Source organism: Cetorhinus maximus, chromosome 15, assembly GCF_964194155.1.
Source record: "Cetorhinus maximus chromosome 15, sCetMax3.hap1.1, whole genome shotgun sequence".
Lineage (NCBI taxonomy): Eukaryota > Metazoa > Chordata > Chondrichthyes > Lamniformes > Cetorhinidae > Cetorhinus > Cetorhinus maximus.
The window spans coordinates 36,233,433-36,257,490 of NC_135893.1; the positions used below are offsets into that span (position 1 = coordinate 36,233,433).

Below are 24,058 nucleotides of genomic sequence, written 5' to 3' on the forward strand. Positions count from 1 at the left end.
ATCCTAGGAATCAGTCAAGTGAACCTTCTCTGCACTGCTTCTAATGCAATGATGTCCTTTCTTAAATAAGGAGATCAAACAGACAATACTCCAGATGTGGTCTCACCAACACACTGTACAACTGTAGTAAAACTTCCCTACTTTTATATTCTGTTCCCCTTGTAATAAACAACATCCATTTGCCTTCCTAATCACTTGCTGCACCTGTGTACTAACATTTTGAGGTTCATGTACCAGGACACCCAGATCCCTCTGTAGCGCAGAGCTCTGTAATCTCTCTCTATTTAAATAATATTCGGCTTTTCTATTCATCCCTGCCAAAGTGGATAATTCACATTTTCTCACATTATGCTCCATCATCCAAATTTTTGTTCACTCGTTTAAACTATTTAAATCCCTTTGCAGACTCCTTATGTCCTCTTCACAATTTACTCTCCTACCTTGGTGTCATCAACAAATTTAACACCATACATTCAGTTCCTTCCTCCAAGTTATTGATATGGATTATAAACAGTTGAGGCCCCAGCAGAGTGACACTCCATTTATTACATCCTGTCAACCCAAAAATGACCTATTTATCCCTACTCTGTCAGAATCGCTACAGTGCAGGAGGCCATTCAGCCTGTCCTGTCTGCACTAACTCTCTGAATGAGCAATTCACCTAGCGCCATTCCCCCACCTTCTCCCTGTGACCATTTACATTCCTCCTTTTCAGATAACAGTCTTTTAAATGCCTTGATTGAACCTACCTCCACCACACTCACAGACAGTGCATTGCAGGCCCCAATCACTCACTGCCTGAAAAAAATTTTCTTCATGTTACTTTTGCTTCTTTTGCTAATTACTTTAAATCTGTACCCTCCTGTTCTTAGCTAACCAATCCTCTATCTATGCTAGTATGTTACTCCCTTAATATGTCACATCTTAGAATAAGCCAGTCTGTGATTGTACCTAACACAGGTTAAATATCAAAGTTTCTTTAATGGAAGTGGATGTTCACAAAAGAAGCTTTTGAGAGTGAGCGAGCCTGAGTCAGAATCCTGATGGAACTTAGTTTATTGGATACAAATTGTGGATGAGTACTAAACGAATTCTTGCATTCATAATTATATACCTTATTAGTAGATGTCTTCCTGTGAACCATTAACATCTTCATAACACAAGGTAATGGGCCTTTGGCTTTGAGCCTGTCTCTCTCCACAGTCAGGCTATTAAAAGAAATCTCTGCTAGTTCCAGATGGAGATACTGACCTTTTCTAGAGAGTGAAATTAGCTTTGTACTGTTTAGTGCCAAAATGGCAAAAAACCAAGTTTTGAGTAAGTAGGTACAGCTCCATTTTTCATTTGCACTTCTTATACTAGGAATTAAATGAATACACTGGAAGGCTGTGGCCCCACAAAAATGGGAGGTTTAACGACTATGGCTCCTTGAGTAATATCCATAGTTCTAGGTTTAGTAACATTGTTCTGTCTCTGCATAACTCCAACACTTGGAAAGGTGTAGCCATTTATGCTTGAAGCTCCTATTTATCACAGTTTAACTGTCTGTGCAGATATGGCAAGTAGTTGCATTTCACAGCTTGATAGTCTGCAAAAGTTTACTTGATTGTTTCAAGTTATGTTTAAATTTCCCTGAGATTTTGCTAGACGCTAAATTTCTTGGTTTCAAGGACCTAAATGCAAAACTCCTCAGTAAAACTAGCATCAGCACTACAAAACTGCTGGTCAAGATTGGAATTTGAGCTCTAACTGAGATCTATCATAATGCCAGGGTCAAAGCCTACTCTGGCTGTGCTAGCTGGGACACTGTTTTAGAGGCAATTGGTAAAGATGCATTAGCTGTTGTCATTACTAGAAAAGGTCAGCTTAGTCAATCTTCATCCTTACAGACAATGGTCTAGAACTTCTGTTCCCTGGGGATCGTACCTTGGAGGTAGCCTAGAATATGCGCTGGTGGTCTTCCCTGAAGCCCCCATGCAAGGACTGCATGGGAATTGCCCAGGAAGTTCAAACATCCAATGGGCAATTACCTTGCACTGGGGACCATCAGATACTTCAATTTAAATCAAGACTTCTGATGGTTCCGACTTTCTTAGCAGAATAGTTACCCAGGAAAAGTTAGAACAATTAAAACCACTTCTAACTCCCGTGCAACTATAGTACTTAATCTTCCCCCCCCCACCACCTGACTAACCACCCGATCCATCATGCCCCCTCTCTGACCTGTCTTACCTCCCCACCCCACCCATCCTACCCCCCCTGCCACCCTGACCCATTCTACCCACCCCAACCACTCACCTTCTCCCTGGGTTCTCAAAGTGGCTGGTACTTTTAAACTTACCAGGTTTACGGCAGCCAGTGCTGTAAAAAGGTGGCATGGCTTCATTTTTACCCAATGCTGCTGCACCGCACTGAAGAGCCCCAGGAGCCGGCACACTGCGCATTTCTTAGCAGGCCCGAGTCAGAAAGTCGAGCTAAAAGTGTGCATCTCCTGTAAAGGAGTGAAGTGGCAATCTGCCTATGATTGCAACTCTACAGAAGTTCTGACCCAACATTTGATGGAGAACTGTGGCTGTTCAGATTTGATGCATCACTCAGTACTTTACCAAATCATCGGAGTTTAATTATTACTTGCAGATCCAGGTAAATAAAAATTGACTCTTTTTCAAAACCCACAGCAGAAGTGTATTGGCACTTTATCAATGTTTTCAATACTTAGTTAACTTCAAAATGCCTTCAAGTGAAGAGTTATCCAGCTGAATTGAATCAACAATGCCAAAACAGAAAAGAAGGGAATGGCTGTGTAACAGCCCACTGAAGGCACATGTATGAAGTGTGGAAAGGTAGTATTACATGCATATTTTCCTATCATCTCATCAATCCTGTTGGGGCTGTGATTTTATGCTCAAGACTGCACGTTTAATTCTGCACAGGATGAATTGTTGTTCTCAGGTTGGGTTACGCAAAGCAGGTGCGAAGTATTTCTGTGTAAGGAAGTCTATGTCAAAGGAAATTCACCACAGACCGCTCTCCACTGGGAGATGACTGGGAGTAGGTTACTGGTGTGATCTTAGTCAGTATGCAGTGTATAACATGAAGCAGAGGTTACAAAGATTCAGCCCATATTTGAAGTTGCTGCTGTATTCACTTAAATATTTGTTCCCATTTCCTTTTCCTGAAACCGCATCATTATGGGATTTGTTGCAGTACAAGTATGCTCGATTAGCCTTTAAATTTTGTAACACCATAAACCTTATAAATGTTAAGTGCACATAAATGTTTATCTCAAACTAAGTTAAAGCGATACTCAATGAAGATACAATGTAATCCCAACAACAGTGATTAAGTAACGCAACCTGCTTTAGACAGACACAACTTACTGCTCCCGCTCGTCCACTTTGTGGCTGTCTTCCAAAGTCTGCATAGGGTGGTGTGAAATCTGGGCCCCGGGGCAGCATTCGTGAGGGGTCCAAAGGTCTTGCTATTTGTTTGGTCTGGTTGATCTGAAAATGAAAAGATCTTGTTATTTCACCAGGTTGAGGCATTAATACAAAATTGGCACATAAGAGCTACAAAAAACCAGGTTGATATGTGATGTCTTGACATCTTGAGCAGGTCTAACTATCTTTAAAAGGTAAAAGGTCAGTGGAGGGCAGAAAAAAACTGTTTAGAGAAACCCTGGTCTGATATTATGTAATGTTCATGGGAAAGCACAGGCCACATTAAAAAAATGCATGAGAATGATTTTGGGAATGTGGGACTTAAACTATGTGAATAGATTGGAAAAGCTATGGCTGTTCTCCTTGCAGGAGAGAAGACTAAGAGGAATTTTGATAGAGGTTTTCAAAATCAAGACAGGCTGAATGGCCTCCTTCTGTGCTGTAACCATTCTATGATTCTATTAAGCTAGAACCAAACCCATCACTTAAGAAAACAAAGATGTGAAATAAAAGCAGAAAATGCTGGAAAAACACAGGTCCAGCAGCATCTGTGGAGGGAGAAACAAAGTTAACGTTTCGAGTCTGTATGACTCTTCTTCAGAGCTCAGAGTTAGGACACGTGCAGAGTTTTGGATTACGTCAAGTTTACAGAGGGTAAAACGTGGATGGCAGACCAAGAGTGCATTGGAATAGGCAAGTCTAGAGTAATCAATGCCATTGTTGAGGGTTTCATCAGCATGAGTTGAGCCGAGCATGGAGCCAGGTGATGTTACGGAGGTGGAAATGGGCAGTCATTGTGATGACACACGTGGTCAGAAGCTCATTTCCCGGGTCAATTATGGCACAAGGTAGTGAACAGCCTGATTCAGCTTCAGACAATTACCAGGGAGAGAGCTGATGTCAGTGGCTAGGGAGCAATGACTTCAGTCTTCCCAATGTTAAATTGGAGGAAACTTCTGCTCATCCAATGCTGGATGTTGGACAAGCAGTCTGACATTTGAGACAGCAGAAGGGTCGAGGGTGGTGAGCTAGAGCTGGGTGTCATCAGCATAATTTTAAAAACTGGCACTGTATTTTCAAATGATGTCACCGAGGGGCAGCATGTAGATGAGAAACAGGAGAGGGGCGAGGATAACTCTGGGGGAAGGCAAGAGTTAACAAAGTAGAAGCAGGAAGAGAAGCCATTGCTGGTGATCCTCTGGCTACGATTAGGTATCTAACAATGGAATCAGGAGAGTGTAGTCCCAACCAGGTGGATGACAGAGGAGAAATGCTGGACGAGAATTGGAAGAATTCAAATGTAGGAGTTCCAGGAAAGGTATGCACAGATTTAGGTGGTGACAACACATTCACTGACTTGGGAAGTTGGAGATCAGGCAGTAGTTTGTAAGAACAGAAGAGTTGAGGGATGTTCTTTTTTGAGGAGAGGGGTGATGACGAGAATTTAAGGAGACAGGATCAGTTCCTGAGTTGAGTGAATGGTTAACAATATCAGCTAACATGGCAGCCAGGAAGGGAAGTTGGGCGATCAGCAGTTTAATGGGAATAGGTTTCAGGGGCCAGGATTTTTCCCTCGTTGGGCGGGCTGGCAGGGGCAATGGGGAAGCCGACCCCCGCCTGCAATTGGGGCCGGACCGCAATTTCACGCTGGCGGGCCAATTAAGGCCCGCCCCAGTGTGAAACGTGTGCTGTAGCACTCAGCGCTGCCTGTGTAGGGGGGTGAAGAGGGCGAGAGCGCATGTTCATGCTAGCACGCTGGAAAAGCTCCCTGAGGCACAGAGCTGCCTCAAGGGGATGAAGAGTTTTGAAAAGTAAAAATAAAAGATTTTTAGAATGTTACGCGCCTGCCCACTCAGCGAAAAATCCTGCCCAGGGAGTTGAAGGTGGGTCTCATGGACAAGATGAGCTTGGAGAAGGCATGAGGGGAGAAAGGAAAGAAACAAGTTCAGGGAAATGACAGGGGTGGGGAGGGAACCTTAAAGGAAGGTTTTCCTGGTGGGCAAGAGGAAGGGAAGAAATGGAAGAGATAGCTGATCGGATGGTCACAATCTTCATAAGGAATTCCATGGTGCGCCTCACCTAACTCAGCCTTGAATATATTCAATGACCCAGCCTCCACTACTCTCCGGGATAGAGAATTCTAAAGATTAAAAGACCCTCAGAAGAAATTTCTCCTCAACTGCTCTTAAATGGAAGACCCCTTATTTTGAAAATGTGTCCCCTAGTTCTAGATTCCCCCATGAGGAGAAACATTCTCTCAGCATCTACCCAGTCAAGCCCCCTCAGAATCTTGTGTGTTTCTAAAGGGTCACCTCTCATTCTTCTGAACTCTAATGCTTACAGGCCTAAACTGCTCACCCTTTTGTCAAGTGAACCTCCTCTGAACTGCCTTCAATAAAAGTATATCCCTCCTTAAGTCAGGCTTTTCGCAATACTCTAGGTGCAGTCGCACTAATGCCCTGTATAGTTGTAGGAAGGCTTCCCTACTTCTATACTCCATCCCCTTGCAGTAAAGGGTTACATTCCATTGCCTTCCTAATTACATGCTGTAATTGCATGCTAATTTTGTGATTCATTTATGAGGACACCCAGGTCCTTTTGTACCACAGCAGTTTGCAGTCTCTCCGTTTAGATAATATTCTGCTTTTCTATTCTTCCCACTACAAGGGGCAACCTCACATTTTACCACATTTTTGTCCGCCAAATTTTTGTCCATTCATTTAACCTATCTATATCCTTTGCAGAATCTCTGTGTCCTTCTAACAACTCGCTTTCTTACCTAGCTTTGTATCCTCAGCAAATGTAGCTACAATACACTTGGTCCCTTCATCCAAGTCATTAACATGGACTGTGAATAGTTGAGGCCACAGCATTGATTCCCTGTGGCACTTCGCTAATTTGCCAACCTGAAAATGACCCATTTATGCTGGCTCTTGTTTCCTGCTCGTTAGACAATCCTCTATCCTTGTTAATCTATTACCTTCAGGAAGGAATCTGGGAGTAACTTTTGCATTCCAGGATGATCCTGGAATAGTGAGCAGTTTTAGCAGATGGGAGCAGGCTGCGTGTGGTCCAATTAGATCTAGTGGTGAATGGCTAAACCAGCTGCCCACCATATCCTTTCGAGTTAGCATCTCTTGAATTTAAGGAAGCGGAGATGAGGGCCGCACTGGGGTAATGGCCAGGGTGAGAGAGAGTAATGGCTTAATGGGGACTAATGCATAAAATGTGGAGTACATCAAAAAAGCAGATCGGTAACTAAGAAATGCCACAGTGAATGGAGTTCCAAAGGCTAGACAGTTGATATTGTGAAAATGCTGCAGATTATTTTTATTTTTTCATGGAATACGAGTGTCACTGGCAAGGCTGGCATTTGTTGCCCATCCCTAATTACCCTTGAGCTGAATGGCTTGCTCTGCCATTTCAGAGGGCAGTTAAGTGTCAACCGCATTGCTTCCCTGAAGGACATTAGCAAACCTGATGGATTTTTATGACAATCAATGATAGTTTCATGGTCACCATTACTGACGCTAGCTTTCAACTCAAGACTTTTTATTAATTGAATTATAATTCACACCAGCTGCCATGGTGGGCACTAACCAGGACCTCTGGATTATTAATCTAGTGACATTACCAGTATGGCACCATCTCCCACACGTGAACTGGAAGCTTTTTTTTTAAACCAGGGATGGATGGAAAAAAAGTGGAGTTGAGAAAGGAAAGTGGGGTTGAGAAAGGGAATTGGGATGAGGGTGGAGAACAACATAAGGAATTGATAGGTGATGGACTTATTTGTGATAAAGCTACAAACTACATATGCAAACTTAAGCCTTACTGAAGAAAAGTAGAGACATGATTTACTTTTCAAAAGGAAACATTTTTGTTTCTGCTCATTACCAGGGACTAATGAAAACTATTTTTCATGTGATGGCATTGTGCTCTGCATCTCGAGCCTCATTAGAATAAAGGGACACAAAGAAATTCAAAATTTGGTCCATTTTGTACAACTTACTTTTTAAAAAAAATTTATTCAGTATCTTTCAAACATAAGTCAAGGTGTTGCATGAAGCCTGACTTCAATTCAAATAGAGGTTCTGTAAAAATGTTAACTGGTGAAACAAATTTATTTAAAGGGATCAAGAAAAGCTCTCGTGTATGTATTTGCTTGTGAAATCAGTGTGCATAACCTACGGTGGCTAGATACTGGAGAACTGATTATGGCATTCAGGAGCACCCAATTCCAAAAACAAATCAAAAGCTTTACTTCTCTTTGCCTTTTTGATTCATCTTCCTCCTTCCCATTTGTCATATTCTCTGTTTGCTTTCTGAAGCTTTTCCTGCATTATTTTTTTGAAATGAAATCATTTAACCACTACATCCATAAATTGAGATATTGTTGCTGGTATGAAATGGTGTTCAAACAACTAGTGGATCTAACTAGACAAACTCATATGCTATGTGATTAGGTTCACTTGATTGTCTAAACTTAATCGTACCTTGGCGGCGGCATAGTGGTATTGTCGCTGGACTAGTAATCCAGAGACCCAGGGTAATGTTCTGGGGACCTGGGTTCGAATCCCACCACAGCAGATGGTGGAATTTGAATTCAATAAAAAATCTCCAATGATGACCATGAAACCATTGTCGATTGCTGTAAAAATCCATCTGGTAAAGGAAAGGAAATCTGTCGTCCTACATGTGACTCTAGACCCACAGCAATATGGTTGACTCTTATATGCCCTCTGAAATGGCCTAGCAAGCCACTCAGTTGTAACAAGCTGCTACAAAGACACAAAAAAGGAATGAAACGGCGGACCACCGGAAACAACAAAGGCAATCGCAGCTTTGTTGACCCTGCAAAGTCCTCCTTCCTAGTGCTAAAATTGGGAGAGCTGTCTCAGGCAACAGCCTGACATAGTCATCTTCATGGAATCATACCTGACACAATGCCCCAGACTCCACCATCACCATCCCTTGATATGTCCTATCCCATCAACAGGACAGACCCAACAGAGGTGGTGGCACAGTGGTATACAGTCAGGAGGGAGTTGCCCTGGGAGTCCTCAACATCGACTCCGGACCCCATGAAGTGTCATGGCATCAGGTCAAACAATGGGCAAGGAAGCCACCTGCTGATTACCACCTACTGCCCTCCCTCAGCTGATGAACATTACTTGGAGGAGGCGCTGAGGGTGGCAAGGGTGCAGAATGTACTCTGGGTGGGGGCTTCAATGTCCATCCCAAAAGTGGCTTGGTAGCGCCACTACTGACCGAGCTGGCCAAGTCCTAAAGGACATAGCTGCTAGACTGGGTCTGCAGCAGGTGGTGAGAGAACCAACAAGAGGGAAAAACATACTTGACCTCATCCTCAACAACCTGCCTGCCGCAGATGCATCTGTCGGTAGGAGTGACCACCGCAGAGTCATTGTGGAGACGAAGTCCCACCTTCACATTGAGGATACCCTCCATCGTGTTGTGTGGCACTACCACCGTGCTAAATGGTTTCGATGCTAAATGATTTCAAACAGATCTAGCAACTCAAGACTGGGCATCCATGAGGCACTGTGGGCCATCAGCAGCAGCAGAATTGTACTTGAACACAATTTGTAACCTCATGGCCTGGCATATCCCCCACTCTACCATTACCATCAAGCCATGGAATCAACCCTGGTTCAAAGAAGAGTGCAGGAGGGCATGCCAGGAGCAGCACCAGGCATACCTAAAAACAAGGTGTCAACCTGGTGAAGCTATAACACAGGACTACTTGCGTGCCAAACAGCATAAGCAACGTGACAGACAGAGCTAAACGATCCCACAACCAACGGATCAGACCTAAGCTCTGCAGTCCTGCCACATCAGTCGTGAATGGTGGTGGATAATTAAACAACTCACTGGAGGAGGAGGTTCCACAAATATCCCCATCCTCAATGATGGAAGAGCCCAGCACAGCAGTTCAAAAGATAAGGCTGAAGCATTCGCAACAATCATCAGCCAGAAGTGCCGAGTGGAAGATCCATCTCGGCCTCCTCCGGAGGTCCCCAGCGTCACAGATGCCAGTCTTCAGCCAATTCGATTCACTCCAGGTGCTATCAAGAAATGGCTGAAGGCACTGGATACTGCAAAGGCTATGGGCCCTGATAATATTCCAGCAAAGGTACTAAAAACTTGTGGTCCAGAAATTGCCGCGCCCCTAGCCAAACTGTTCTAGTACAGCTACAACACTGGCATCTACCCGGCTATGTGGAAAATTGCCCAAGTATATCCTTTACAGAAAAAGTAGGACAAATCCAACCCAGCCAATTACTGCCCCATCAGTCTACTCTCGATCATCAGTGAAGTAATGGAAGGGGTCATCAATAGTGCTATCAAGTGGCACTTGCTTAGCAACAACCTGCTCATTGATGCCCAGTTTGGGTTCCGCCAGGGCCACTCAGCTCCTGACCTCAAGACAGCCTTGGTTCAAACATGGACAAAAGAGCTGAATTCCCGATATGAGGTGAGAGTGACTACCCGTGGCATCAAGGGAGTATTTTACCGAGTGTGGCATCAAGGAGTCCTAGCAAAACTGGAGTCAATGGGAATCATGGGGAAAGCTCTCCACTGGTTGGAGTCATACCTAGCACAAAGGAAGATGGTTGTGGTTGTTGGAGGTCAGTCATCTCGGCTCCAGGACATCACTGCAGGAGTTCCTCAGGATAGTATCCTAGGCCCAACCATGTTCAGCTGCTTCATCAATGACTTTCCTTCCATCGTAAGATCAGAAGTGGGGGTGTTCGCTGATGATTGTGCAATGTTCAGCACCATTCGTGACTCCTCAGATACTGAAGCAGTCCATGTCCAAATGCAGCAAGACCTGGACAATATCCAGGCAAGTGGCAATTAACATTCGCGCCACACAAATGTCAGGTAATGACCATCTCCAACAAGAGAGAATCCAACCATTGCCCCTTGACATCCAATGGCAGTACCATCACTGAATCCCCACTATCAACATCCTGGGGGTTACCATTGACTAGAAACTGAACTGAACTAGCCATATAAATACTGTGGCTACAAGAGCAGGTCAGAGGCTAGGAATCCTGCGACGAGTAACTTACCTCCTGATTCCTCAAAGCCTGCCCACCATATACAAGGCACAAGTCAGGAGTGTGATGGAATACTCCCCCACTTCCCTGAATGAGTGCGGCTCCTACAACACTGATGAAGCTGGCCACTGTCCAGGACAAAGTCCGCTTGATTGGCACCACATCCATAAACATTCACTCCCTCCACCACCGACACACAGTAGCAACAGTGTGTATCATCTACAGGATACACTGCAGGAATTCACCAAGGCTCCTTAGACAGCACCTTCCAAATCCACGACCACTACCACCTAGAAGGACAAGGGCAGCAGATACATGGGAACACCACCACCTGCACGTTTCCCTCAAGTCACTCACTATCCTGACTTGGAAATATATCACCGTTCCTTCACTGTCGCTGGGTCAAAATCCTGGAACTACCTCCTTAACAGCATTGTGGGTGTGCCTACACTATACAGACTGCAGCAGTTCAAGGAGGCAGCTCACCACCACCTTCTCAAGGGCAACTAGGGATGGGCAATAAATGCTGGCCCAGCCTGCAAAGCCCACATCCCGTGAATGAATTTTTAAAAAACCTACTCGATAGAGCTAATCTAGTTCTGTGGTTCTTAAACTGTTAAGCACATAACCTGTCTGAGTTGGGGTGTGGCATTAGTGGACAAAACTTTACAAAGCTGAATGATGTGGCCTCTAGGCCCAAATCAATAGGAAATCTAAGACAGCCTTCAGAAATGATCAGTGCAATCTACCTTACTGCATCATGATAATGAGCTTCTCAATTTTTAAAATAAAAACAGAAGGACTGAGCAGGCTCCCTTTAACTTAACTTGTGAGTGCATCAATTTCATTCAGGCCTGGTGAAAAAATAAGGGTATGCTTGGGAATAAGCTCTGTGATTAAGTGATTGATTGCTCTTCTCATTTTCTTAACTTTCAACACGTAATTTGGTCAGTCTAATTATATAAGTATTAAATCAATTTATTCTATATTACATTAAATGTAGCTATTTGTTTAGGTACAGACTATTAATTTTCATGAAAGCTGAAATATGTTCAAAGAATGAGCAATTTCTTTGCATAAACCATTTTCAGAGGGAGTAGGAAGCTAAAAATTAAATAAGTTACATGCTGTGAGGCTGTAGGATTTTTAACATGGATGATTTTAACGGGTGCCAAATAGTGTTCTGATCTATATATATCTTCAACTCTACCTCTCTCTGCCCTTATTCTTAGCTGCAGGGTTATGAGCCATTTCCAGAGTAGTCAACAGCAGTGATAAGTGAATACATCAATTTGAACCCAAATTCTTCACTCTCTTCTCCTCTGACTTTGCTACAGGATTATAGGTCTTCCCCATACTTGTACTGATTCTCAGCTAGTCTTTTTAGATATAACTTTCACAGCTAATGTTATTCTTATATTTAAAATAAAAGAAAGAACAAGTCCAGAGAACTATAGATTAGTTAATTTATTATCAGTGGCAGGAAAAATAATGGCATCTCTTAACTCAACAACGAAATAGAAAAACATTTAGAAATCAAAAATATAATTAAGAGAAGCAAGCACTGATTTCAAAAGGGAAAATAATACTTGACAAACTTTATTAAATTCTTTGCAGAGTAACAGAAAAAGTAGCAGAGGGTAATGTAGTAGGTGTAATATATTTGGATTTTCAAAATGCCTTTGATAAGATGCTGCAAAATAGTATGATTACGGTCAGGGCATATGGAGACCAATAGCAGAATGGATAGCAGGCTGGCTATAAAAAAGATAGCAGAGAGTCAGAGAGTAGCCATTAAAATTAGCTACTCAGACGGGCAAAAAGTAGCAGTGTTCCACAGGGATCAGTGCTGGGACCCCTGGTATGCACAATTTAAATTAACAATTTGAGCTCAGGAATTCGCAGATGTCCCCAAACTGGGTGATATAGTTAATAGTAAGGAGGAATGTGACAAAATACAAGGGCCAGGATTTCCCGGTCGGCGAGCGGGGGTTGGCAGAGGCATTAAAATAATTAATGGACCTGCCGTCCAACCTTAAAGTTGGAGGGCAAGCCAGGAGCCCTGGTGGGCATTAGAAAAAGCATGAAACCTCATCCACGGGTGGGATGAGGTTTCATGTAGGTTTTTAAAATTGTAATTAAACTGTATTTAAAAGTGATGGACATGTCCCAACTCATGTGACAGTGTCACATGAGGGGGCATGTCAGAATTTTTTTTTCTATTTTTCACCATTTTTTTTTTACTGTAGAACTGACCTCCCTGAGGCAGCACCTAGCCTCAGGGAGATGAGTACGCTCTTTCGTGCACGTGCATGAAAGAGCGCATTTTCGGCTCAGGGAAAACCCCCCCGCCCGCACAGGAAGCGCATAGTGTTTCCATGCAGTTGTCACGCTGGGCGGGGCTTAATTGGCCCGCCCACGTAAAATGGCAGCCCACGTGCCCGCTCTTAAACTACCCCCCCCCCGACAGGAGGAAAATTCTGCCCAATATGCCATTGATAAATTTGCAGAATGGGTGCCTAATTGGCAAATTAATTTCAATACAAATAAGCGCAGGGTGATACATTTTAGTAGGGAGAATAAGGGTGCTGTATACTGCTTAGACAAAATTCCAAATAGGGTAGAGAACCAAAGGTATCCAGGGGTTTAGATTCACAAAGCAGCAAAAGTAGTGTCCCAGGTTAGTAAGAACATTAAAAAAGTTAGCCAAGTACTGAGATTAATTTCTAGAGGGATAGAATTGAAAAGCAGAGAAGTTATGTTAGCCTTGTGTAGAACCCAAGCTAATTAACACGCGGAGAACTATGCACAGTTCTGGTCTCCATTTATAAAAAGGATACAGAAGCACTGGAGAAAGTGCAAAAAAAAATTCACAAGGATGTGAACAGAACAGAGGTTAAACTCAACAGGAAAGGTTGTGCAGGCCAGAGTTTTTTTTTCCCCTCTAGAGAAGGTTGAGAACTGATGTGAATGAGGTCTTCAAAGGCTATCAAAAGGTTTGAGTTCTAGTCTGTGCTAATCGCTAATCTCAGCCAGATGATGGCAAGTGCTCAGCAAACACTTCCAGCAACCTGTGTGAGAGGAGAGGGGGTGAAAGTGCCAAGGTTTCTAATCTGATCACTGTCCAATGACTAGTGCTTGTGTGTGCATATCATGTGGGGCAGGATTGGGTTTAGTTGTGTTCACTTGTGCAGTCAGTCTATTGAGACTCGCCAGCTCATCTTGCACATATAAAGCATGACATGTAAAACTGTACTCAAATAAGAAAGTGAAAGAATTTTTTTTTATTCTTTCATGGGATGTGTCCATCGCTGGCAAGGCCACCCCTAATTGCCCTTGAACTGAGTGGCATGCCAGGCCATTTCAGAGGGTAGTTAAGAGTCAACCACATTGCTGTGGGCCTGGAGGCACATGTAGGCTAGACCAGGTAAGGATGGCAGGTTTCCTTCCCTAAAGGGCATTAGTGAACCAGATGGTTTTTTACAGCAATCAATGGTAGTTATCATGGTCACCATTACAGAGAGTAGCTTTATATTCCAGATTTATTAACTGAATTTAAATTCCACCAGCTGCCGTGGTGAGATTTAAACCCATGTCCCCAGAGCATTAGCCTGGGCCTTTGGATTACTAGTCCAGTGACATTACCACTGCAGCACTGTACCCCTTTTCAGTGGAAAAGATGCTGGAAATCTGAAAAAAACAATACTGGAAATACTCAGTGGGTCAGGCAGCATCTATGGAGAGAGAAACAGGGTTAACGTTTCGGGTCTGTGACCTTTCATCAGAACAAAGAAAAGTTAAGAGTTTCTAACTTTTTCTAGTTCTGATGAAAGGTTTCTAACTTTCAATCTGAAGGTATTAATAAAAGCTTCTAAGATCCAAATTAGTTATGCACACAGACCAAGAAAATTATCTACTGTGTGTTGTACCATGTATTTTTAGCTTAGTGACTAATAAAATCTGACGCCAGTTTGTGTGTGAATTCCCCAAACAAATGGCGCTTATTATTAATTTGTCTCTCCACAAGATAACTACCCAAGACAGAGCACAGCGCCATCACTACTTACAAAATGTCTGGGTTTTCAAATACCAGCCGTTAAAACATACGGAAAACAACTTCAGGGCAACCTTAAATGAGATGAAAGTTTCATCCATCTTGGCTCCAGAAACATTGCTACCGATTAATCAAAGTCCTCTATGGCTATTATCTGAATCTGCAAGCTGGTACAAGAAAGGGAGTCTCTAGGTAAAATTCATTTACTTTACAGCATGAAGCGTTGCTATTTTATTACTTTTTCTACCATGTTGAACTGCATTATGGTGGGCTGCATTTATGCCTCTGGATACATCGCACATCCAAGTCTGCTTTCTAGATTCCCACATGGAGAATGTGGGTTCTGCACTTCTTACTTTTGGATTTCATCTGGTTTAGACCACAACAGAAATAGAAAGGAAAAGCAAGCATTTTTTTTAAAAACAGAAGTACTTTGAAAATATATAAAGCACTTCCATTCTGGACAAAATTAAAGATTACTCACTGTGCTTCAGAAGACAAAATGCCGCTGGGGATACTGCAAATATTTTGCCAGGGATCATACTGACCCTAGTTTGTAACAATTACCACGTCTGCATTAATACTTAAGAAATAGTAAACCCACCTTATCAAGAACAACATCGCTAATTGCTGGTAAGCCATCTGGCTTCTGGGTGCTGGCTGCAATGAACTGGAACCCAAGGAGAAATTCCCGGTCATATCGCTTCTTGCCCTCTGGATTCAGTATTTTCCACTGCTCTACAATGACATAAAATACACATTCAAAAAACAACAGACAACCATGACCTTTTAATTAAGAGTGGATTTCAGTGGAAAGGTTCTCTATTTCGCAATACAAAGATGGAGATCAGCAGATCATGGTATTATGAACTTCCATGCCAAAGGAGAAAATATTTTTGAAAGTAAATGACTCATTCAGTTGTCGTAGCATACAAACCCTTGAATCTATATTTAAACTTGTTTGATTTTATTTGGCATTGGTGATTTAAAAAGCAGGCAGTAAAAATCAAATGAGCGCAATGATATCCTGATATACTCTTATGGTGGAGATATTAGCTAAAACATTAGGATTTTGTGGGTGGAGTTTAAAAGACTTAAAATGTACAATATCTTCAGTCAAAATATTCTGTACATTCCAAAACTTGGGCTGTTCAGCCTCGAAAGATGGTGTCTGACAGACAATCTTAATAAATATATTAGTTAGTTAGTATGGAAAGTGTCAATTCAGAATATTAATTGCAAGAGTTAGATAAGGGGGTACAAGTTCAAATTAGTCAAGGATAAATTTAGAGCCTGATATCATGAAATCCTTCTTCACACAAAAACTAATCAATACATGGATACAACAGTAGAAAAAATATCGAATGCTGTATTAAGGAGACTGCAGGTTGTGTTCTGGAAGGATAAATTGAGTAGACTGCCAATTAGCAATTATTTAACTATAATAACAGTACAACTTTAAAAATCACAACATATTGTTCTTTAAAAGTTGTTTTTTTCCCTGTTATTGCACCAGAAAATGCATCAAAACCTCACAAATCTGCACTGAAATATGTTAAATAGCAAGCCAGTAAAACCCATACCATCAAGCTAGCTAGTAATTTTTCCAATTACGAACAACACATAACATGAATACTTGTCCCTTCCCTGACCCACTGTAGTAGCATCAGGTCCAACCATTCAAGTTGGATTTCACAATGATACCACATGGAAATTCTTAACATTGAGGCTTCAGTTTAAAAATAATCTTGAAATTTAACTAAGATTGTTGATGACGTGTGCCACAATCACGGTAAAGATGATCCATTTGTGGCCAGTTACCACCAACATAGATTGCTGCCCTTGATCGTCCATGTTCTGGATTTGAATTTTGAGTGTCCCAAGATAGTGTTTGGAAACTAGGTACATCCAGTCTTCCTCTGGAGTAAGCTTGGTGGCTTGCAACCTTCTCCTAATGTGACTAGGCAAAAATGTTTCAGCCACTGTTGCATAGTTCATATACTTAGTAATAATTTAACAAATATACAGATTGGGTTGATTTATAAATCTACAAACTTCACTTCTGTGCAAACTGTGTGTATTGAAATGACAATGACTGCTCTTCCTGTGGTTCATCAGCACTATAATGAGCAACTCCTTCACTAATTCAGAGCACCTGCCTCTGCGATATTAACTCCAAAAGAAGTTCAACAGCCGTCCTTCTCCCTTCACCAGATGTCATCAAACTTATGCTGTCTCTCTGATTCCTAGCCATCAGCAGATTCTACCATCTTCATCTTGAACACAAGCTGAGTACCCCTTCCTTTGGAAACCTCACATTAAATCATTTTTTTTGTCAACATCCCACTTTCTCAGTCTTGTAAGTTTCCCACACTCTCCTCACACCGCTTCAAATGTTGTCCTTTGCTATATAAGACCTTGATATCTCATGCATTGCAGATTGTCAAAGCAGCTGAGCATTAGAAACAGCTAAAAATCAGACTGAGCATTAGTTTTTATTACATCTTTTTTAAACATGAAGTGTGAAGCATGGATTTCAAGAGCCTAATTTAATTATGAATGCAAATGAGGTACAGTTCATGTGAAAAATTATGGTAATTTGCACACCTGAAAAATCAGTGGTTATTAAGCCTAGATTCAACTGAAGGCTAAACAATCAAATGCCCTTCTATTTCAGTTTGGTCAGATACAATATAATGGATCTATGCAAAATAATCCATTTAAATTTCAGCAAGGAAGATGAGCATTAAAGCTATAAGTGAGTTTGAGCATAAGCCTTGAGTAGGCATTTCAAGTTTGCGTTGCTGTGCGAGAGCAGAAAAGAAGGAAAAAAAGGGAGCAAGGGGGATGCACAGAGACAGGAAGCAATAAGAATTAGAGGACAAAGAGAGAGCAAGTAGTACAAGGGTAGAAGAAAACAAGGGCCAGAAAGAGAGGCATGGGGATAAAGAAAAAAAGGCAAGTGTAAACAGGGGCAGAGGGAGTGAAAAAGAACTGGACAGAAAGAGACAGTCATAAAGTGAGACTTGCGCGGGGAGGTGGGGGAGAGAACATGATGATGCAACAGTGCCCCAAGTAGCTGAAAATTGGCAACAATCTGTCACCCAAAGTTATGAGAAATTCCACCAGGAGTAGCTTGCTTCAATTATTTATTTGTTTCTTCAAAAATGCTCCCCTTCCAATTTACCACCTCAGGACGTTGACTTGTCCAAGTACAGATCCATTATATTGTATCTGACCAAACAGAAATGGAAGGGCAATTGACTTTAGTCTTCGGTTGAATCTAGGCTTAATAACCACTGATTTTTCAGGTGTACAAATTACCATGATTTTTCACATGAGCTGTACCTCATTTGCATTCGTGATTAAATTAGGCTCTTGAAATCCATCTCCATGCTTTAGGCAAAGGGAGTACCCTCCCTTTAGTACCTCTCCATACAGGCAGTTGTTAGGCTGCCTACCTGTTGCAACAATTACTACACTATAATTCTGGCCATGGCCATCAGCATTAACTTACCATGCATTAAGAGAAGAAACCAGATTACTGGGGAAGGCATTAAAACTAAGGTTGGGGAAGGGAAAGGAAAGATTGATCAACAAAGAGGAGATTTGTTATAAAGAATGTACTGTACTTCTGACAAATACAAGATATTTGGTTGGTGACACTTATATGACCCATGTTTTGGAATTAAAAATGTAATTATGTTTACTCAAAACTATGGCCAAATATCAGTTGTTATGGTTAGAGTCAGATAGCAGGATTTGGTTTGTACAATAATGATAGGATATTACTGAGTATGTAATGAGTGCAATGAACCTTATGGGAAGAGACCACCTGCACAGAACAGTGTGCTCACAAGAGTGTATTTTTAAACAATAGGTTTATAAACCTTCGGGGACTTTGAGTTTTCGTCAAGAGACAGAGCCTTTCTACATTGATGCAATTTTATATTCTAATACAAACATGAGAAAGCTCTTGTGTAAATTCAAGATATGATATCTTAATTTGTAAAACATAACGCCACAATCTGAATTTTATTTTGAATTTGAAAACCATCAAAATAAATTTTAATACAGCATTCCTCAACTGAAAAACAATTTGAGCAGAGAAAATTTCTACTCACAATCTGATACATTACAAATTGCAGAATTAATTTTACTTAATGCTCCCTTTGTTAGGTACAATACTTCATAAAAACACCAACTGTTGCAACTGATCTGCCTGGACATGCTGGCAGGATTAAAATAAAATCTCCACAAGATCTTAAACACAGCCAACATGCAACCTTGTACAGCAGCTTGTTTCATCCTAAGAATTCCATTAACAACATCTATTAAGCATATTCAAGCTCTTTCAAATTTTGCTGGTAACAAGCATGCTGTATTCTTTAGTAACTGAAGCCAGAATTTACCTTCTTTGAAGCCGGACACTAGACTGTCATCGGGGCTTTCTTTGGTGCTGGTCTCAGTACTTTCACTTTCAGAAACAGATTCTGAACCATTTTGCTCAGTTTCTAGCTCCTGATCCCCATTCTCTTCCACTTCTGCACGCGTTTTAATGTCCAACTCCTTATCCAGATTTGCATCTGGAACTGGCCTATCTTGCTCAGATTCAGAAGTATTTTCAACTGTAAGTTCTTCTTCTTTAGGCTGAAGTATGAGTGGACACATGTTATTCTCAAATGCTTTCCCAAAAGTTGATTTAATTTTATATACACCGTTAAAAACTAAAACTCAATATTCAAAAAAGCCATAATAAAGACAAGCATGTGGTAGCAGCCATCCTATTTTCAGCAGCCAACATTATTCTAACTCTGCAATATTGCACAAGATATTCAGGTTTAATACTGCTGTCTTAATATCAACATGTCCATGGATCTGGATGAAAATCTAAAACAAAATTGAATAGGTGCACACTATTTTTTAATATGAAGGAAACAGTTGTGGGAAAGCTTGCTGTCCATTTCAAAATGCTTCCACTTGGCTAAAACTGCAAGTAATTGTTGGTTAGTTACTAATTAGAGGCCGAATCTATCCTAACATGAAGATCTTCAATGTACAATTTTCTATGGTAGTTCTTGAAACACGAGGCCCCAAAACAGTGTTGGGAGGGAATTCTAAACCATGCGCAATGTTCTCCCCTACCCTGAAACACGTTTGATCCCTTCGTATGGAATGGTTCCACGGTCATTGGGATGGCCTCTAGTACCTCACCAAGTGTCAATGTTCATGCTTGTCTTTTCACAATCCCATACCTGTATTTTCAGCAGAGCTTGCTTGATAGTGATCAGGAACATTGGTTGTTTGATAGTGACGTAAGAGCCCTAGCAGGCTTGCCTCCTCTTAATCCAGGGTACTGGAGTGTCTTAAAAAGTCAAGGGATGATTTGATCTAAGTTTAATATATTTTAAGAGGAACAGATAGGGTAGGGGGACAGAGACTATGTCCACTGGTTGGGGAGTCCAGGACTTGGGGGGATAGGGGTTGGGGGACATAGCCTAAAACCTCAGGTCAGGCCTTTTTGGATTGAAATTAGGAAATGCTTCTACACACAAAGGGCAGTAGAAATTTGGAACTATCTGCTCCAAACAACTGATGCTAATCAAAATTGTTAATTTTAAATCAGAGATTTTTGCTATCTGGTAACCAAAGGTATTTAGAGTTATGGGACAAAGGCTGATATACAGAGTTAGGCTGAAGATCAGCCGTGATCACATTGAATGACTTGAGGGGCTAACTGGCTCTCTCCTATTCCTAAATCCTGCCACAACCTAATCTGAGATTATGCTTGGCACCATGGCTAACAGCAAAGATTTTTATAACTATATTGAGAGATTGGTAAAAGGGTCTGCAGATTCATTAAAGATGGGTGCAGGTAAGACTACAATGGAGAAGAAAATGGCACTTGTTATATGCGTACTTTATATCTATTATCACGGTAGAGCGAGTGGTCAAAATGCCAGCAGTTCAAGGGAACCTAAAAATAAGTCAAAGGTAGTAACTTAGTGGATTTATTACAAGTAAAAATGGTACTTGGATATAAGCTTGGAGAAAATAATGGATCACAGCATAGGCAAATCTTCAGGGCGTGATGGTCTCCATCCCAGGATTTTAAAGGGAATAGGTTAAAAAATTGCAATTTACGCATCATAATTTTTCAAAGCTCTCTAGATTCAAGAATTGTGATGCTGGGTTGCAAAAATAGCAAATATCACTCCTGTTTAAGAAGGGATGGAGGGGAAAGCTAGGCAACTACAGAACTGTCAGATTAACATCTGCTGTGGAGGAATTTACTGGAATCTCTCAGAAACAGAGCAACTGAGCACTCGATCAAAGGGAATCAACATGGATTTGTGAAAGGTAAGTCATATTTGACTCATCCAGATAAATTTTTTTGAGGTCACTGGCATGGTGGATAGTGGTGTCTCCATGGGTATTGTTCACAAGGACCTTCGGAAGATATTTGATAAGGTTCTGCACAAGAGATTATTAGCAAAAATAAAAGCAGATAGAATTCGAGGTACCTTATAACATAGGGATAAAGGAACATACTGATTGGTGGGATGTGACTAGTGGTGTTCCCCAGGGGTTTGCACTGGGGCCTCAGATTTTCACCATTTATGTTGATGACATAGCGAAGGGACAATGAGCTTATATCCAAGTTTGTGGGTTACACTTAAAAGACACAGCAAGATATGCAGGTGTGAGCAGAAAGTTATCAAAGGACATAAACAGATTAAGTGATGGAGCAAAACTATAGCAGATAGAGTTCAATGTAGGCAACTATGAGGCCATTCTCTTTGGATCAGAAAAGAACAAATTGGAATATTTTCTCAATGGCAAGAGGCTAGAAGCTGTGCAGCAACAAAAAGGTTTGAAGTGTCCATGTACATAAATCACTAAAAGCTAGTGCACAGGTACAAAAAAAAAATCAAAAAAGCTAATGGAATGTTAGTTTTTATCTCAAGAGGGTTGGAATTCAGTGAGGAAGTGCTTCAGCTGTACAGACCCTTGGCCAGACCCCAGTTCTGTTTTAGACATCAAACATCAGGAAAGATGTATTTGCTATGGAAGGGGTGCAGTACAGATTCACCAGAATCTGCGGGTTTAAAGGTTGAATTATGAGGATACATTGCACAAATTTGGCTTGTACTCCCTCAAGTCCAGACCGGTCACATAATTGAAAAATGTAAAATGATTAACAGATTTGATAGAGAGGTATCTGGTGGGGAAATCCAGAACAAGAGGACAAGATCTTTAAATTGGAACTAGGCCAGTTAGCAGCAAAATCAGGAAGCACTTTTGCCACACAAAATAGTGGAAATCTGGTATTCTTCCTCTTCCCCGCCAGCAAAAAGCTGTAGATGCTGTGCCAAGTGACATTTTCAAGGCTGGGATCAATAGATTTATTAGGTGAAGACATAATGGATCAAAGGCATTTAAATGGAGTTGAGATAGATCAGAATGGCAGAACAGGCTGGAGGGGCTGAAGGGATCTACTCTTGTTCTTAGGTTTCAATAAAATTTGGGAATCTTATATCAAAAAATCTAAATGTGACAAATCACAGGATCTTTACAGAATCAGCCCATCGAGTCTGCACTGACTCGCTGAAAGAGCATTCTACCTACTCCCACTCCCTTGCCTTATGCCTGTAACCTTGCACATTCTTTCTTTTCAGACAGCAATACAATTCCCAGCTTTGAACCCAGCTTTGTCTCTGCAAAGGGTTCGAGTTCAAAATAAACAATTGTATCATTCAAAATAAGCTAGATGTGCAGCAATTAATTCAATTTTCTTTTAAATGACAAGTTTGTTTTTTAAAGCCTTCAAACTGCTGGAAAGAATTGAAGTCCAGGCCATTTATCTTGCAAGACTGTGTATGGGGGGCTCACTATCCTCAGTTAGCACAAATAAATGTATATTATAATTGCACTGACAAGATAAATGGCAAATTAGTAGCGACATCTCCAAAGTCTTAAACAACGACTGCTAGTGATATGCATAATATCTCTTACCCATTATTTACATGCATCACAGGCAATTTTGGCAGCGTGGTGGTTAAGCACATAGGTACACCGCACCACAGCATAACATCGGCTTCCCTCAGATAACCAGACATTGTGGCTGCTCAATCCAACTGAGGATATCTAGACAGGTGCACAATGGAACTAAGGAAAGCTTCATGGTAACTGTACCCCAGGTAATAATTAATACCCTACCCTTATCACACACGTCACAGAGACTCATCCTCAACAGTAGTGGGAAGAGATTTCAGGCCCATCCTTGGTCAGAAAATGGCTAAGAAAGTTTTGGAAAAAAGGGTGAAAGTACATCCCACCCACAAGATTTCATCCCAACATTTAAATTTACACTAAAAATAAATTAAACTCCAATGTAATACTCAAAGCATTGAGTATATAAAGTGACCCTTACCTTTTCACTGACCTCTAATAAATCCTCATCCAGTTTGTTCGACTCTTTTGGCTTCTTCTGCATCTTTGGTGCAGGAAGAGGTGTCTGGACTGTAATACAGGTTGAGGCCCATTATTCTCTTGGTCCAGCTTCAAATAGTTGAAATCACTGGAATTCATTATTTTACTATTCTCTTAAATCAGGTTCAAAACTAAAATTACATTAATCTTTATATTCAAAACAGAATACTATTCAGAAACCTTGGATATATAGTTTAAAAACAGCAACGATACTTTTAAATATATGAAAAATATAATATATATTATACATTAGAATGCTAAGCAAAATGCCACCATGTGCAGAAATGCACGTTTGAGTGGGAAGACTACGACAACCTCGATGTGTTAGATGATTTTCTTCAATCGTTTCCATACAATGGGTTAACTGCAATTTTAAAACTACATGTATAATTTTAGATGTTAGCATATTAAAAATCAAAAGAATGTGATAATTTTGCACAATAAATGTGGGACATGAACACGCAAGAAAAAACCTTCATACTTCCGAGTTTGATTTTGATTGAACTATATTGAGCATAATATCCCCATTGAACTCTTAAAATCCTGGCACTGATTGATCTTGTGCTGGTATCCAGCAGTGAAAGCTTTGGTACTGAGCAATGTATAAATGTTTGTCAAGTTCCCTGGCAAACAAGTTTAGTGTGCAGCAACAGCAGCGGGTTAGGCAAAATGTAACCATATTTTGTTTGGTAATAAAGCACACACTGGTACATATCACAAATAAACACATTGAATGAAACCAATATTGATTTACATAAATGTGAACACTATTGAAATACATTAAGGGTGGCATAGCAATGATAATGTATGTTCTGTATAGAATGATAGGACATGTCCACATGACAGTTTCCTGATCTGTCACACCATGAAGGTGAAATTGTAGAGAGGCCATATGCTTCCTTTCAGAAAGAGAAGAATCATAGCTCAAACTTCTGCACCATAGGATGTGTTTACATAGCACTGGTAGAGATGTGAAAGCCAGTCTA

General features: G+C 41.1%; 1 protein-coding gene across 27 annotated transcripts in view; it reads right to left on the reverse strand.

The window, feature by feature from the left end:
• LOC144690603 (eukaryotic translation initiation factor 4 gamma 3-like) overlaps positions 1-24,058 on the reverse strand; it is a 347,183-nt gene that overhangs the window by 103,241 nt on the left and 219,884 nt on the right. For all 27 annotated transcript variants that reach the window (XM_078558271.1, XM_078558260.1, XM_078558257.1 and 24 more), the window contains 4 exons: positions 23,014-23,102; positions 18,992-19,229; positions 15,184-15,317; positions 3,381-3,503 (listed from right to left, as the gene is read on the reverse strand). In XM_078558271.1, the coding sequence (XP_078414397.1) occupies positions 3,381-3,503; positions 15,184-15,317; positions 18,992-19,229; positions 23,014-23,102 (584 nt within the window). The remainder of the gene's footprint in view (positions 1-3,380; positions 3,504-15,183; positions 15,318-18,991; positions 19,230-23,013; positions 23,103-24,058) is intronic.